Source organism: Ixodes scapularis, unplaced genomic scaffold (assembly GCF_016920785.2).
Source record: "Ixodes scapularis isolate PalLabHiFi unplaced genomic scaffold, ASM1692078v2 PGA_scaffold4__175_contigs__length_147842914, whole genome shotgun sequence".
Taxonomy (NCBI): domain Eukaryota; kingdom Metazoa; phylum Arthropoda; class Arachnida; order Ixodida; family Ixodidae; genus Ixodes; species Ixodes scapularis.
Window position 1 is genome coordinate 92,906,380 of NW_024609879.1, and position 14,918 is coordinate 92,921,297.

A 14,918-nucleotide genomic window follows, 5' to 3' on the forward strand; every position below is an offset into this window, starting at 1 on the left:
TGTTGCATCATGAGGACCACATGATGTGATGTACCCCGAGTCCACAAGTCCCAATACAAACACAATCCTTGCCTTTTTCTTAAAATGTCTTCTTCCAATCTTGTGCAGCCTCCAAGAATGAAAATAACTTTTACTCGTCTACTTCCAAGAGGGTTTGTTTTTTCAGACACGCAGCTGCGATCAGAGGGGACCATGAAGTAGTGGGGACTCCAACCGCCATTGAGCTTGCCTTTCTTCACTGCACGAGTGCCGCTGCAATGTCCCTCCAGGTCCAGCAAGGAAAGGGACATTTCATTGTTGTCCTCGGGGCAGAAGCCTTCACCCGTGGAAGCAGGTAGTGTCTCCTCCATTTCTGTGGAGGAAAACAGCACACAAACCTTGCAAACCACCACAAATAAAGGAGGGCTGTCTACCACCGAACGAGACACAGTAAAACATGTCGGGCAAATGAACAGGAGTATGGACTTGGAAAAGGTCGGAGGAGGAGTGGTTTTTGGAAACAAAGTCGTGTTTATTCAATTTCAATCGATCTAATTCGAGTGATGCTCTCCAAAATGGATGAAAATATGAACGTGTACCATAAGGTCCAGAATGGAGGCCCACCCCAGAAAAATGTTAATGTTTTTGAAACTAAACGTTTGTAAAGTGAAAAACACCCAAGACATCCAATGGGGCTTCGAGTTGCCACGTTCCTGGTTAAAGGGAAGCTAAAGAGGTTCTTGAAAAAAAAACGAGCTTGAGGTGAATGCTTCAGTATTCTTATCCCTTAATCTGAATATCACGTTCGTTTCCCCGAAGATGTCACTAAACGCGAGAAATACAAAAAATCTCCGACCAGCCGTTACGTCACGTAAGGATCCTTCGGCCGCGAAGCACCAGTCTCGCATGGGCAGCGCGCGCAATTGTAAGCTAGCCGGGTATATTCCCCCGCACTGACACCAGTGGCGACATCTTTTTCTTACCTTACTGAAAATAGCAAGAGTGCACATGCACAGCTTTGATAGGGGCTGAAAATGGGCAAGAGCGGAGATTCTGAAAGCTCCTTTAGTGATTGAATGCTCCGGGAAGGATGTGCTTCACCGGTGCTTTCAAAATCAGACTCCGTGCACCAAATTGTAAAAATAATCTCGATATTCATGATCCTCGAGGTCCTATAAAGATGATTTAGGTGTTCAAAGCTTTGAGGCCTGCGCTAACCTTTCGCACGTCTGATTGTAATGCGCAGTTAAAAAAATAAAAGAATCAAAAAGTCGGCATGCGCATGAATGAATACAAGCCTTTAGTTACATGCGCCGGTGAATTGGGTGACAGCTTGCGCCACCTGGTCAAGACTGGCAAAGGTGATGGGGCATGCCACCACCCAATTCAATGGCGCGTGCAATCAAATATGTGCGGCCTTCTGCGCATACGCCGTTGCATCATGGCCACTGCCTCGCATGCTGAACACAGAAGAGATGGCGATCGATAGACACCTACATACCGCGTTTTCTTCACCAATGCATGAAAACAGTCAAGAGTACCACAAACGCGAGTTTGAAATGCTCGTAATCTGCGGTATCAGTTCCCCTCTTGTGCAAGTTTGTAACAGGTGCCTATACTTTTTTTTTTTTTTTCATTATACGCCTTGCAAGTGGGCTCATTTTCGTCTTCTGCGGATGAGAAAGGAAGTAGTGGTGACGTCAGAACGCCGAGCCCTGATTGGCTGATCGCGACCCCCTATCTGAGCGTCGTCTGCTCCTTTGCAACGTCGTCTGCTCGCAACGTCGTCTGCGTCTGTCTTACCGTTCCTGCGACTTTACAAGCGAGCTCGACTTCACCTTTCAGAGAAGGCAGACGAAATAACTCGAGCGGTACGTTGTTTTTGTCTAACAACTAGCAGACGCGCATCAAGGAGGGAAGTCAAAGGTGGCGAGGTGTCTTGAGGCGCCGAGGTTTGTTTGCTAAGAACCGAGAGGTGAGCGTGTTAGTGTCCACAAGTTCCCTCCCAAATACTTTTTCTCTCCTTTCGTGTGCGGCGAGACTCCTCAATTTTTAACGGCGTCGGCGGGTTGGCGCAGTTAACGTCGTCTGCTTTACGTCTGCTAGTCAAAGCGATGGCTGCTTTACCTTTCCTCCGTCTGTTGGAGATTCACCGCTTTTTCACCAGCGAGAGTCACCGTTGCCTCGGAAAACAAGGAGATAACAAGAGAAAGAAATTGACCTTTTAATCTAAAATTGAGGTCAGCGATCAAAGTATAATACGGGAAGAATTCACAACGGTAGCGTGGGCATATTCCATTCAGCACGCCAGCCGGTCGTGGGCAGACGGTCGCCGAGTCGCGGAGTGCCTGCTAGGCCTAACTGCCGAAGCTCGCTTGGTCGCGTTCGGTGGAATCGTGGCCATTGGAGCTTTTCCTGGGCGTTTGTGGATCCAGCGTTCTTGTTCGTCGTGGTCCGTTTCAAGTACTTTTTGCTTTTTTCTTGCTGCTTGAAGTCGGGACGCGTGAGAAGCGCACGCAGAAAAATAAACGTCCGTGGGTCGTCGTGACCGTGACGCTGTCGGCCATGCGAGCTTTGGAGCTGTCGTAGGATTTCGTCGTAACCTGCGCAAAACTTATGAAAATTTCGTTTCGTGAATACGAATTCGTTTTTAAGTTCTGTCTTACGCACATTTTTGGCGTAAGATCGTTCCGAAAGTCGCAGGAAAGGTAAGACAGACGTGGACGACGTTGCAAACAGACGAAGTTGCAAAGGAGCAGACGATGCTCAGATAGGGGGTCGCGATCAGCCAATCAGGGCTCGGCGTTCTGACGTCACCGCTACCCCTGCGCAAGAAGGAGACGAACTTGCCCTCCGCATTGGACAAACTGTTGTGCTGCAAAACACTAAATTATTTCACCTCCACATTTTTCATTTTCTATCTTTCCACTGCGGGAGGGCATTCATTCCGGAATTCACGCTATGCTGAGCTTGACATAAAACACTTTTTTTATAAAGAGCAAACATGAAAAATATTTTTAAGATATTTTTCTACATTTTTTTTTTATTACAGGGCTCAGAATGAGAGTCTTTATTTAGTTACAGTTCCCGACTAATTTTTCAGATGCCGAAAATTGAAACTTGCATGTTATTTCGGACATCGACTTGTCATCGACTCACCCAAATGAAACAGTGTATATTAACAACCAATTTTTCAGACAGTTTGCAGTTCCAAAGATCGATTTTTCGGACAAAAATAGTTACAAGTGGCGGCCGCCAAGACGCTGCCACCTTCGATATTTCACTGGCTTGACCGTGCGCTTGGCTTGATGTTTCAGATGGATTGGATAGGTTTGGCAGCACTACTTTAGCGCTGACGAACCAGCAGCTAGGCGTGCAATGCTATGCATTTTGGTTTTGCTACGCGTCATCATCATTGTTTCGGTCTCTTTGTTTGGTCGACTTTCCATCTCCAACAAACCTTTTGTTCTGTTTTCGTGCCAGTCGCCATTTGTTAAGTCTGGAGTGCCCTGTTGACAGCTTCTAAACTTCACACCTAAATGTCTCGTGGTTTCGTCGTTTTGCCCTACATCGATGTGTGCTTTGGACCTAATGGCCTCTTCTTTCACTTCTGCCGGGTCAGGACACAACGCTGACAAGAATGCTAGAGGACATGTTCCCTCCTGGGAGTAACTATGACACAAGGTACTCCTGCGACCTTTCTAAGCAAGCTTAGGCTCGATAAAGCCGGAAGTTTTGTAATCTGCAGATTTTTCGGACTGCTTTATTATTCGGACGCTTTTTCAGCCCCCACGAAGTCCAAAAAATCAATCGACGACTATATATTGATTCAAGCTACATTGAGCCTGAAGTCTGCGACATAAACAAAGATGTTATGGGGGGCATGAAAACAACAGTAACAACAAAAGACTTGTTCACACATACACTACAAGACTACCTCCACGCTATCGGTGACTAGTTACCTTCAAGTGAATGCTGCATCAGCACTGTACCGAATGTTATTTAAGCACTGCGATACATGTGCAAACCGGCCTTTAATAATGACTTACTAACTGCAAAGAGCAACCAGACTACTCACATAACCACCAACACAAGTAAGAAAAATTTCAATATTACTGTTAAGACCGGTTATAACAAAGTCAAAGGAAATCGGAAATTACTTCGCTATATCCACTATTTCGTTATAACCGACCGGTTATAACGAAGTGCAGAAGGGAAGGTGAAATTGTGATCGCTTCGCTGTAGCCGCTATTTCGTTATAACTGACTTCTTTATAACCGGTCTCGACGGTATTCTGACAAGCAAATGATCATTGTACTGCTGCCAGTCGGCTGCCAGTCGTCGACTGGCAGCCGACAAACGTCGCTGACATGTAGTGCCCAGAGTGGCGGCAGGGGAGGCCAAACGAACTTGCCTTCCTTCACCACAACATTGTCTGCCAGGCCTCCATCCAATTGGTCATGATAAGAAAACGGTGTGTCAGCAGCTTCGGAGCATGAGCCCTCACAGGTGGAGGGGGCATACGCCTCTTCCGGTTCTGCAAGGAAAAATGACGCCAGAATGTTGCACATGAAAAATGCTGTCCATCTTTGAAACGGTGCAAAAACTGAACCGCACTTTCTAACAGCGGATTCTAGTAAACCAGCCTAGCCACTTCACTCACAAGCATACCGTGTGCCTGGTTGCTTCTAAGCACCGTATTTTATGGCGTACAAGTCGAGTATTTCTAACCCAAATTTCTGCCGGTGCTTCCTCTCAAACGGTGCGACTTATGTTTTGTTTTTTAATCCACATTGACCTTAACTGTGCAGGATGTAGGCCGAACCAACGTTGCCAAACCGTTTCCGCCAAAGAAAGGGTAGCAGAGCACCCGCCGATGACTTTGGTACGAAGCGTGGAAGCAAAAGTCTTGGACCCATGCAAGTGTGATTCTTTTTTTTTTATTTTATTTTTTATTCAGCAAAAACTTGGAGAACCTCCAAGCATTATTGCGGGAGGCACATTGTAGTATAAAATAAATCGGCATTCTCGCGACACACCACTTCTGCTGGTAACTAATTTCACTCTGATATAGTACGCACAAAAAATGAGTGCTTAAAAAGATTTGTTTTGGCGGCATAAGGTCGAACCTGGCAAGAACGATCTGTTCAACATGAGATATAATTTGGCTGTTGTAAGTATAATGAGGCAGAAATTTCTGTTTGATTATAATAAATAAAATAAAAAAGCTGAAAAAGCGATTGTATCTCCCCAGGACAAACCGAGCAGCAACAGATTGAATGCGCTCAAGTGCACTGACGTAAATAAGGTAAACCAGATCACACACGGGGCAAGCATATTCCAGAATCGGCCTAAGGTATGCTTGATGGGCAGCTTCTTTAACCTCGCTACTAACGTGCTCGAGGTTACGCTGCAAAAGCCTAAGAGACCTGCCTGCCTTCCCAATTACACTGCTTACTTGTGCTGACTATAAACAGTCTACATAAAATATCACACCTAAATACTGTCGAGACTGGTTATAACGAAGTCAGTTATAACGAAATAGCGGCTACAGCAAAGTGATCACGAGTTTGCACTTTTCCACTGCATTTCTGTCTGTTTTGAGCGAGGGAAATTGTGCAACTCCCGTGGATATAGCGAAGATGAATTTTGTAATAATTTAAAAAAGAACAAAATTCTGAGAGTTTACTAAGTCTCGGATCGCCGCACATTGCGCTGCTGCGGCCAAGAAGCCACCCAGAACAGGCTACAGAAGATGCTGGAAAGGCCGCCGGCGGCAGTCTCTGCAACGTTGTCTGCTCCCCGCTCTTTATCTGGGAAGCGGCTTTACCACACCACACGCGGAGAAGCCGTTGTGGCATGCCGATAGGGGTGTTCGGGGCGCTGGCGACAACGTACTGGCGGAGATGGCGGAGAGATCCTAGATAAAAGAGAGGGAGCAGTAAGTACGTCTGCATTTGATTGTCGCGTGGCCAGTTTGGCAAGGAAACTGGGCAGAGAGGCGAACACGTTTGCAGAAGGTGAACACTTTCGAGTTTTGACTCCTTGCATGCTGCAGCTCATTTTGCAAACGCGGCCCACAAACCACGTGACCCCGATAGAGCGGCTGCCCCATCTCTTAAATCTAAGCTCTCTATACTGACGACAGACAAGCTTGAGCGCGAACTCGGTGCCGTGTGCGCTTCTTCCTTTGCTTTGTGATCCGTGTCGGCGTCTGGTCGGTGAGGTCGCTCCTATGCAAAGGTCTGCTTTGCTCAAGCACTGACTCGGTGAACCATCGCCACTCAACGTGGAGAGTACCGGCACCGCTGGCACCTCAACGGGGAAGATGAAGGCAATTTCCTTGATTCGAAAGCGTGCCATCCTCGACGGTGTGCGCATAAACGTAAATAATGCCGTCCACTATAGCAAAATCTTTTTTCGATCAGAGCTTCTCGCAGTTGGAGAGAAGCGGCTCAGATCTAGCAGAGGACGTGTGCAGGGAAACTTGACCGCTTTCTGCAGGCTCAATAGACATGTGTCCGTGACATTTGTGTCATTTTTTTTCATGTTACAGTAAACTTTCGTCAATTCGACCTCGACAAGACCTTGAAACTTGGTTGAATTATCCAAATGATTGAATTAAAAAAGGGACAGAAAAGCTGTTAAAATTAAGCTTCCTTTTATTGTCTAAAGTACTCACGGATGGTCCACTGTCGTCTGCACTCAAAAAGCGTATCCAAAAGCATGCTCCGGGGAGGGCAGCACAACTAAACGTAACGTCCCCAGAAAATTGCGCACTAAAAAGAAAAAAAAAAGTAGGTTTTATGACTCGACTTTGGCGCCTAACAACCAGACCGTCGACAAAAAAAAAAAAAAGAATAGAAAAAAAAAGGAAAAGAGAACCCGCGCCTTGTCACGCGCAAGATGGACCGCACATGATGCTATACAAAAGCGCTTTGAGAGCGTGAGAATGCTTTACAAGCCGACTTTGGCGCCAAACAACCAAACCTGCGACAACAAAAAAAAAAAAAAGGAAAGAGATCTTGCGTTTTCTGGCGTGCAAGATGGACCGCACACGATGCTACAGAAAAGCGTTTTGAGAGAACGTGCTGTCTCCACGCCTGACCACGTGTTATGTTCTCCGCGCCACTCCACGCCAGATTGGTTGCGCTGGCTCGTGTCATTCGCTACGGTCCATCTCAACGACCTAGAGGGGCAGGCGCATATTTGCGCACGTTCGACTTCGCAGCGAAGGGCCCGTGTTTTGCCGTACGTTGGTGGTTTTTCTGCCGTGGTGCCCTGCAATGTGAGCCCGCGCGCATTCGCTCGGGACAAATTATCCGATGCAGAGACTTCCCGAGTTCGAACTATAAACTTTTCCTCCCATTTTCCTTCCTCGCACTTGCCGGGACTTTTGAACACGGCCGAAGTAAATGAAAAGTTGAATTAACCAAGGTCGAACTAACGAAAATTTACTGTATTTGTATGAGTTCAAATATAACGAAGAAGTAGATATAGCGAAGCGATTTCCTAATCCCGTTGACTTTGTTATAACCAGTCTCGACAGTACAGTCATGCTTCGTTAATATGGACCCCACTAATACAGATACCAATCTATATGGACACCATTTTTGGGGACAAGGTGGGAAAATAGATTCATTTTTGTCTCGTTATTAGGAACAACTCACATGATGAACGATTTTTGGGGGAACGGAGGTGTCCATATTAACGAGACATCACTGCGCTTGTATAATGATTCTATTCTTATTGGTTCACTGCAGAGAGTATACTGAAAAGTTTACTCCTTTAATTTTTTGGTAATGCTTAAATGAACACATCTACTAACATTAAGGGAGATTCTCTTATTTGTACACCTTGTCTCAATGCATCTAAGGTCGCTCACAAGCTCTGTGGAATCCATGTCACTAGACACTCTACTATACAATACACAATTGTCTGCAAACAGACACAATTTAGATTGAACTTTAGAAGAAATATCATTAACGAAAACAAGAAAAAGAAGTGGCCCCAGGACGAACCCCTGTGGCACACCAGACCTCACAGATACCAGGCCCGAGATGTTCCATTTACTACAACCTGCTCTTTCCTTGAAGTTAAGGAATCACTAATCCAGTTAACCATAGCACTATCAATATTAAAGCTTCAAGTTTTTGCACTAGTATAGAGCGAGACAGAGTGTCGAACGCTTTTTGAAATCTAAAAGCATAGAGATATACAAATATACACAAAGGTGTGACTGGTATACAAACTTTTTTGGTGAAAATTATCCTTTACGGGGTGCAACCTATAGACGATCGCAAGCAAGGCGACTGGCCGCTGCCACGTCTCTGCTCATGCGGACAAGCCCGTGCCATTGCAAGCTTGCCGAAGCTACGTTCACGCCAAATCGCAAGTGCTTACACGCTTGGGGTACCAGTCGGGGCGCCACGCTCACAATTGTCTGAGTATTGGTGCAACTTCCACTCCGAAATATATAGTATGCTCCTAAAATACAGCAGGCAATAAGAGGAGAGGCCACGTAGTGATTCCTGGATCCTGGGACGTTGCATGCTCACCACAGCATTAGCCAATCACCTGCTGTTGAGTAGGCCGAGGAAAGAGGATGGGGTTTGTGCGAGCAACATTGACAGGTGGTGGTCAATGTTGCTTACAACGGTCCATGTTGCTTGGACGGTTTGTGTTGTCCGAGTTTACGCCACATAAACTGGATCCACAAACACTCCCATGCACTGACTCATACGATTTCGACTTTAAAATTCTACTCATTGGGTGCCGATTAGCAGGTTCCATTTGTCCCCTATGGGTATAATTTACAATTAATAATTTCAATACACACTTTAGGAAGTTTGTCATATTAACTCCTTCCATACAACAGGAAAAAGGGGGGAATCCTAAGAAATGGACAAAACATTCATTTTTATTTCAAGAACTAGTCAGCATATGGCTAATTATGATAGATGTGGCACAGAAAGGGTTAAGCCATCTCACGCTGAAATTCAAGGACTGTGAATTCCCTTAAAGGCCGACCAACAAGCAGAAAGAAGGAAACTCTCTCTCAATTCCTCCGTTCCATTTGAGAAAGAGGGAGACCCTCCTCCTCTCTACCGGGAGTTCAGAGATCCGCTCCTGTGTGGAGAGGGGGGGAAAGTGGGCGCATGGAAATGGAGAGAAGGAAACTGGGAACCGTTTTTTTCCCCGGTAGAAGACGATTCTGTAGGTCGGACTTTAACTGCAATGAGGTTTGAGGAAACTCGCAAAAAACTAAGAGTCATCAATAAATTGTCGGCTCCAATTTAATTTATAATGCAATTTCATTACAGTATATAGGTTTTCTGGCCAACTCTAGGCAAGTCTCATGGGCAAAAACCTCCTGTGCGGCTTTACAACCCGGGCCGACCATCATGATGACGGGTGACCGACGAACACAAACTGCACAGCAACAACAGGCAAGGGATGTTGCAGGGTTTTCTACCATCAGTAAGTGCTGCGCACACCCTGCATACAATAAAATGGCCATGGAGCTTGCCTTCTTTCACCACAACATCAACGTTCCAGTGTCCTTCCAGGCGCATCTGGGAGGTGGACAGGGTGCCTTGGTCCTCCGAGCAGACGCTTCTACCAGTCGGAGTGGGCAGTATCTCCTCCGGCATTGCAGAAGGGCACGGCCCGGGAACTGTTTTTCGTGGGAGACGACACAACAAAACACCACATGAACCGCCATACAGTGGAATCGTAGCCCGTGTTCTTAGGAGGCCAGATATGGAACAGAGCAGTCACCTCTGGAAACAAAGTTCTAATTCACTTCTACCATTATGATTTGATCGACACAAAAACAAGGGAAGTGCAGTACGTTAGAGCAGTGGCTTCTAACCACTTCTGGATCAACAGAAGTGATGGGGGAACCCATTACACCGGGAGGGAGCACAGGGTAATGGACGATTGCAATACCAAGAGTGTGAATGAAGAAAACTGAATGCATGCAAACCAGCAAACCAACTTTGAAACTCTAAAACGAGGGCACCCGGTGCACATGGTTGGGTCTGTTTAGCTTCGTGGGTCAGCCACCATGGATTAAGAAAAAGAAGTTTTACTGCTCGGCTTCACTGACGGTCTAAAGCTTTGGGGCCCTTAAGGAGGCCTTCAAAGACCCCATTTGAGAACTATTGCGTTAGGGCAAACTCGTTACGCTTACGACAGTCTATGCATGGCAGTAATAGAAGTTTTTAAAAAACGTGTGCCTTGTATTAGCTGCTGCGTCTATTATCGAAGGTCGCCACAGCTTAGGCATGCACTCGGAGAAGGTACTGGACTCGAGTGCTGCAATGGATCGGAGAGACCTCAAGTCCAATCGCACACAACACGCTGGAAGTCACACCCAAAACATGGCGACTGTCCATGCTGCTTGACGGGCTTTAAGAAAGGGGTTGTTCAAGTCTTATTGCAGACTCATTATCGTCAAGTGAATTCAGTATACAGTAGACTGTCATTCATTCAAACTCCAAAAATCCACGGATTTTGATTGAGTTATCGGAAGTCTGAATTACCAGAAATTCATCTAAATATCATGCAAGCTGAAATTGTGATTTGTTACATAGATGGCTATGCACACAAAGCAGATATTTGACTATCTCCTCTACACGGGCCTACTAAACATAAGCGGCTATGCCACACGTGAAACATTGATGAAATGTATGATACAAGTTTATTCATCACCCAATTGAGCTGTCCATTGGGGACTCTTTAGACAGCACATGACACCTCAAAACGAAATTAAGCTTATTTATTCAACAAAAAAGTTGTCGACTGTGGACTATTAGCCCCGTGGAGCACACTTCTTACCGAAAACAGGTAACAGACCATTCACACGACGGATCAAATCACAAATTTACTGGAGGACTTCTTTTTCACCTTAGAAGTACAAACCCTGTCAACAAAGCCTACATATTACTATCTCCAACTGAGGTCTTCATATACGTTAAAAAATAATATTTGGATGTTTTAAAACTTTCCCACTGTGAAAGCAGTCTTCATTTGTTTTATTATAAGCCCGTGTTCGTTGACACTTGTGGAACGCATAAGATTTTTCGCTAACATGACTCGTCGCCCAAATCGGCAGCAGCTGACCAACGAGCTCTTTAAAAAGCTATTTTTCATTGAATATATTTTTGTGTGGTACTGCTTCCATATAACAAAAAAATAATATGTAGCAAAAGGTTGTTTCATTTTTGTTTTCCAAATAGTGACTTTTTGACGGTAATACAAGAGTTCACATTGCACAAAAAGCTTTTTTTGAAAGGAAAATGCATGCGAGTGTTACTGGACCCGGAAAAATTAGAATTGCTATATTTCTATTTCCAAATACTTCTTTATTTCTCGAATGTATTTCATATATATGTATCGCCATACTTTAGTACGGGTGAATTTCAATATTAGTACATTAGCTGTCTTCGTCACGTATCCCCGTATTTGGATTTGCAGATACATTTTAGAGTATCTCTGCCCAACCCTGGCGCGTAGGAACTTTGGCATATTCACACAGGACGGGAATTCAATAAGAATGGTAGATCTGATAACTGCCAAAAGCAATAGTTCAAAACAGCTCACTAAACACAATATACATGAAAGCGAAAAAAATTTTTCAAAATAGTTCCACAGACGTGAAAGAGGGTGATGAAAATGTACAATAAATATTATGGTGATAGAACCCACATTTTGACGAGTTCTTTCATTCATTCTGATATCTTTGTTCACGGTTTTAGCATGCAACTCAGTGTTTCTTCTCTTTCTTTTTTTTTTTTATGCGCGTCTATTTTTGCGTTGGTAGCAACGGGCCACGGGTCACTGGAAAGACCACGGCCTCCCGCGGGCCTGACGAAAGGCCGCCGCAGACCAGGGTTTGGAGTCCCCTGCTCTAATGGGTCGGAAAAAGACCCTTTCGGACTCTCTCGCAAAACTCGACAACAAAGTTCTGGGGACCCATTGCTGGCGTCGTCGACAATGTGATCTGTGGGATTTCGTCGTCGAGCTTTGCGACCCTCGCGGAGAGTTCTTGTAGTGTAGTGGCTTGTAGAGTGGGCGAGAGCATCGTGCAAGCAATTGATTTGAGGTCGCGACAATCAATGCCTCGACGTGCCCTCATGCCCAATCGCCAGGACGAACGAAATGGCCGAACCTTTAATGTGAGTAAAACACGGCAAGTGCTCTGTGCTTTACCAACCCCGGCAAGTACCCACGATAAACACTGGCGGCATGTAAGTGGCTCTAGGCCATCTGGCCACACGCTCTTGCTACAAGTTAAGGGAGTGAATGCTGCTAGTTTTTCTTAATCTCTTGCTCGACTGCCATTGCGTGGAGAAAAAAGAAAAAGAACTCGTGTATTTTATATGTAGGGTTCAGAGTTTTCGGTTTAAACCGATAAAAACCGATAAAAGTATGCCAAATTCATTTTCGGAAATTCGGTTTTAACCGAAAAATGTCAGTTTGTAGGTTCGGCGTTTTCGGTTTAAGCCGATAAAAACCGATAAAAGTATGTCTAATCCGTTATCTAAAATTCGATTTTAACCGAAAAAAAAAAACAAAAAAAACAGTTTTTTAGGGTCGCGTTGAGGTGGGTAGGGGAGGGAGAGAGAGAGGGGGGGCTTTGCAAGGTCCGACATTGTGTGACGTCTTCGTGATTGCCCTCTTCCAAGGTTCAATATGCAACAAAAGAGGTCTTGGATTGGTCTTCGCGGGACATCTGTTTCCTTTCTGCGATCGGGCTTAGTGTGTCAAGTCCCCGGTCCCAAAACAAAAGTTTGGATGTGGGCTATTATAAGGTTTTTCGCTTCATGCACTTCAGAGGACATCGAGGAAAGCTGTCAATACCTTCCTTAACACCCTCCCTTAAACTTCTCTGTGGTTAAGAACGTGAATTCAATAGAATATTTTTTCTCATTCCGCTGGTTCTTGTACGGTCATCACCTCAGAGGGTCACGTCGTCAGAATGGGAAGGAAAAAGAAGCACGCTAAAGATATTGCCAGCAAATTCTGCAATTCTTAAGTGTGTCCTGACTGAAGTTGTAGCGAAGATATGCGTATATGCGTCGTTATTCTTTGCGTGATCACAAATATTACAGCTACTAGGATCCGGTGTCCGATGGTGTTATTTCATATCAGGGATGGGCAAAATACATGCAAATATATATCGAAATACAAATACAAAATACTTCGTCAAAAATGTATTTAATTCTGCCCGAATGACGCGGCCGCGGACCTTACAGTTGGAGGACGTCCGTGACAAAGTAAAACGAAGGAGGGAAAGACACTTCTTTTTGTTTCCGCATTTCCTCCGTGAGCGACCCCAAAGTGGTCGTGTATCCGTGCGAAAAGAAAACGATGGAGATAACAAAAGAAGAGTTTGTTAACGTAACCGCGGAGTGTTAGGTCAAAGTCTGTCTCCGCCGAAGTAAGGTCACCGCGAACCCGCTCCTTCTTCCCGCCCGTCGCGACCGCGGTTGTGCAATATTTTAGGCAAAGCCAAAGCGTAAATAAAGCTTTGCTGGAACATCCTACACAGACGTTTGCAGAGCGTCCTAACCGTGCACGGACGCACGTATGTACGGAGCAAACAAGTTGCGCAAGAGCTTGCAATTGACAAGGCGCCCGACTTGGCCCGACGCCAAAGTATTTGCCAACGCGACCGCCGGCTTTCCCGCTTTCCCAGCATTGCTCTTGGTCGCTTCTTCGGTCCGCTCGCTCGCTCGCTCGTTGCGCCTGGTCGGTTTTTCTATTTTCCTGTAAACTTTTCTTTCTTTTTTCTTTTCTTTTTTTTTTTTTTTTACTAACTAGGAGAACATAATGGTGACATTCTTTCACGGAACAAACGTTCGCGCTATATGCAGATCGGCGGTGTTTCTAGCGCGTATGCAAGCAACGGACTTCGCTATAGTAAAATATTCTTTCGTGAGTATTTTTTTCTATAAAAACAATGAAACTAAATCGAGTTTTGAGTTTGATGTACCTCTTGTGCATCAGCGCTAGATACGCAGAGAAAAATAGGCGGTTTTTTCCGCTTTTTTTTTCAAGTGTTTGTGCTCACCCACCGAGACATGGCCCACCCCACTTTTTTAAAGAATTTCAGGCGGTAGGGGGGTGGGCGATGACTCGGAATATTACGGTAATTACATTTCCAAAAAAAAAAAATTTACATACAAGATACAAATACAACCAAATGTATTTGGTCTCCTCCAAATACTTTTCCAAATACATTCCTCAAAATTCGCGTCAGCGACTTCAGGGCACCTGCAACGGGTTTCTGGGTATCTATCTCATTTTAATTTTGCATCGCACACTCAGGAGTTAGTGTGCGAGGCTCCAGTAACGTACTAGAAATATAATCACAAAAACATGTAATCAGCTTGGACGTAATAGGTGAAAAAAGTACAGAGCTTCAAGCAGCTTTTTTTTGTTCTTTACATTTTGGTATAGACCAACAAAGAACCGAGACGACCGAGAGGCGCAGCACTACCTAAAGAATTTTTTATTGTTGCAACTCGCACCAGTTACGAAAATCTGGACGACCCTCGCATTTAGAATGTTTCAGGTAAAAATATGGATGGAAATCAGGCTGGAAAGCATCACAAGTTGTCACATGTACTTATTTAGCCAGTCTGCCTGTGAACGTCGATTTCGTCACTATTCTTGCCCTGGACTAGCACCGTAATCACAAAGTCACTAAACGCTTGTGCTTGATTGAGAGACACTGCATTCGGTGCAGAACGTAGTTTTCTTCCTGCTCTGGAGAGGGACAATAAATTTGAGGGATGTATTTTCGCCCACAAAATTGTATTTAATTACAATTGTATTTGAAATACCTACATTTTAGCATTTAAATACACACATCAAATACATTACCCAATTCATAATTAAATACAAATGCAAAAAAAAGTATTTGAAAT

General features: G+C 44.8%; 1 protein-coding gene across 2 annotated transcripts in view; it reads right to left on the reverse strand.

Annotated features, from left to right (window-relative positions):
* Positions 1–14,918, reverse strand: part of LOC8038428 — a 41,895-nt gene that overhangs the window by 21,561 nt on the left and 5,416 nt on the right. For both annotated transcript variants that reach the window (XM_040498507.2, XM_040498506.2), the window contains exons 4-6: positions 9,509–9,655; positions 4,394–4,516; positions 230–352 (exon numbers count right to left, since the gene is read on the reverse strand). In XM_040498507.2, coding sequence (XP_040354441.1) covers positions 230–352; positions 4,394–4,516; positions 9,509–9,655 — 393 coding nt within the window. The remainder of the gene's footprint in view (positions 1–229; positions 353–4,393; positions 4,517–9,508; positions 9,656–14,918) is intronic.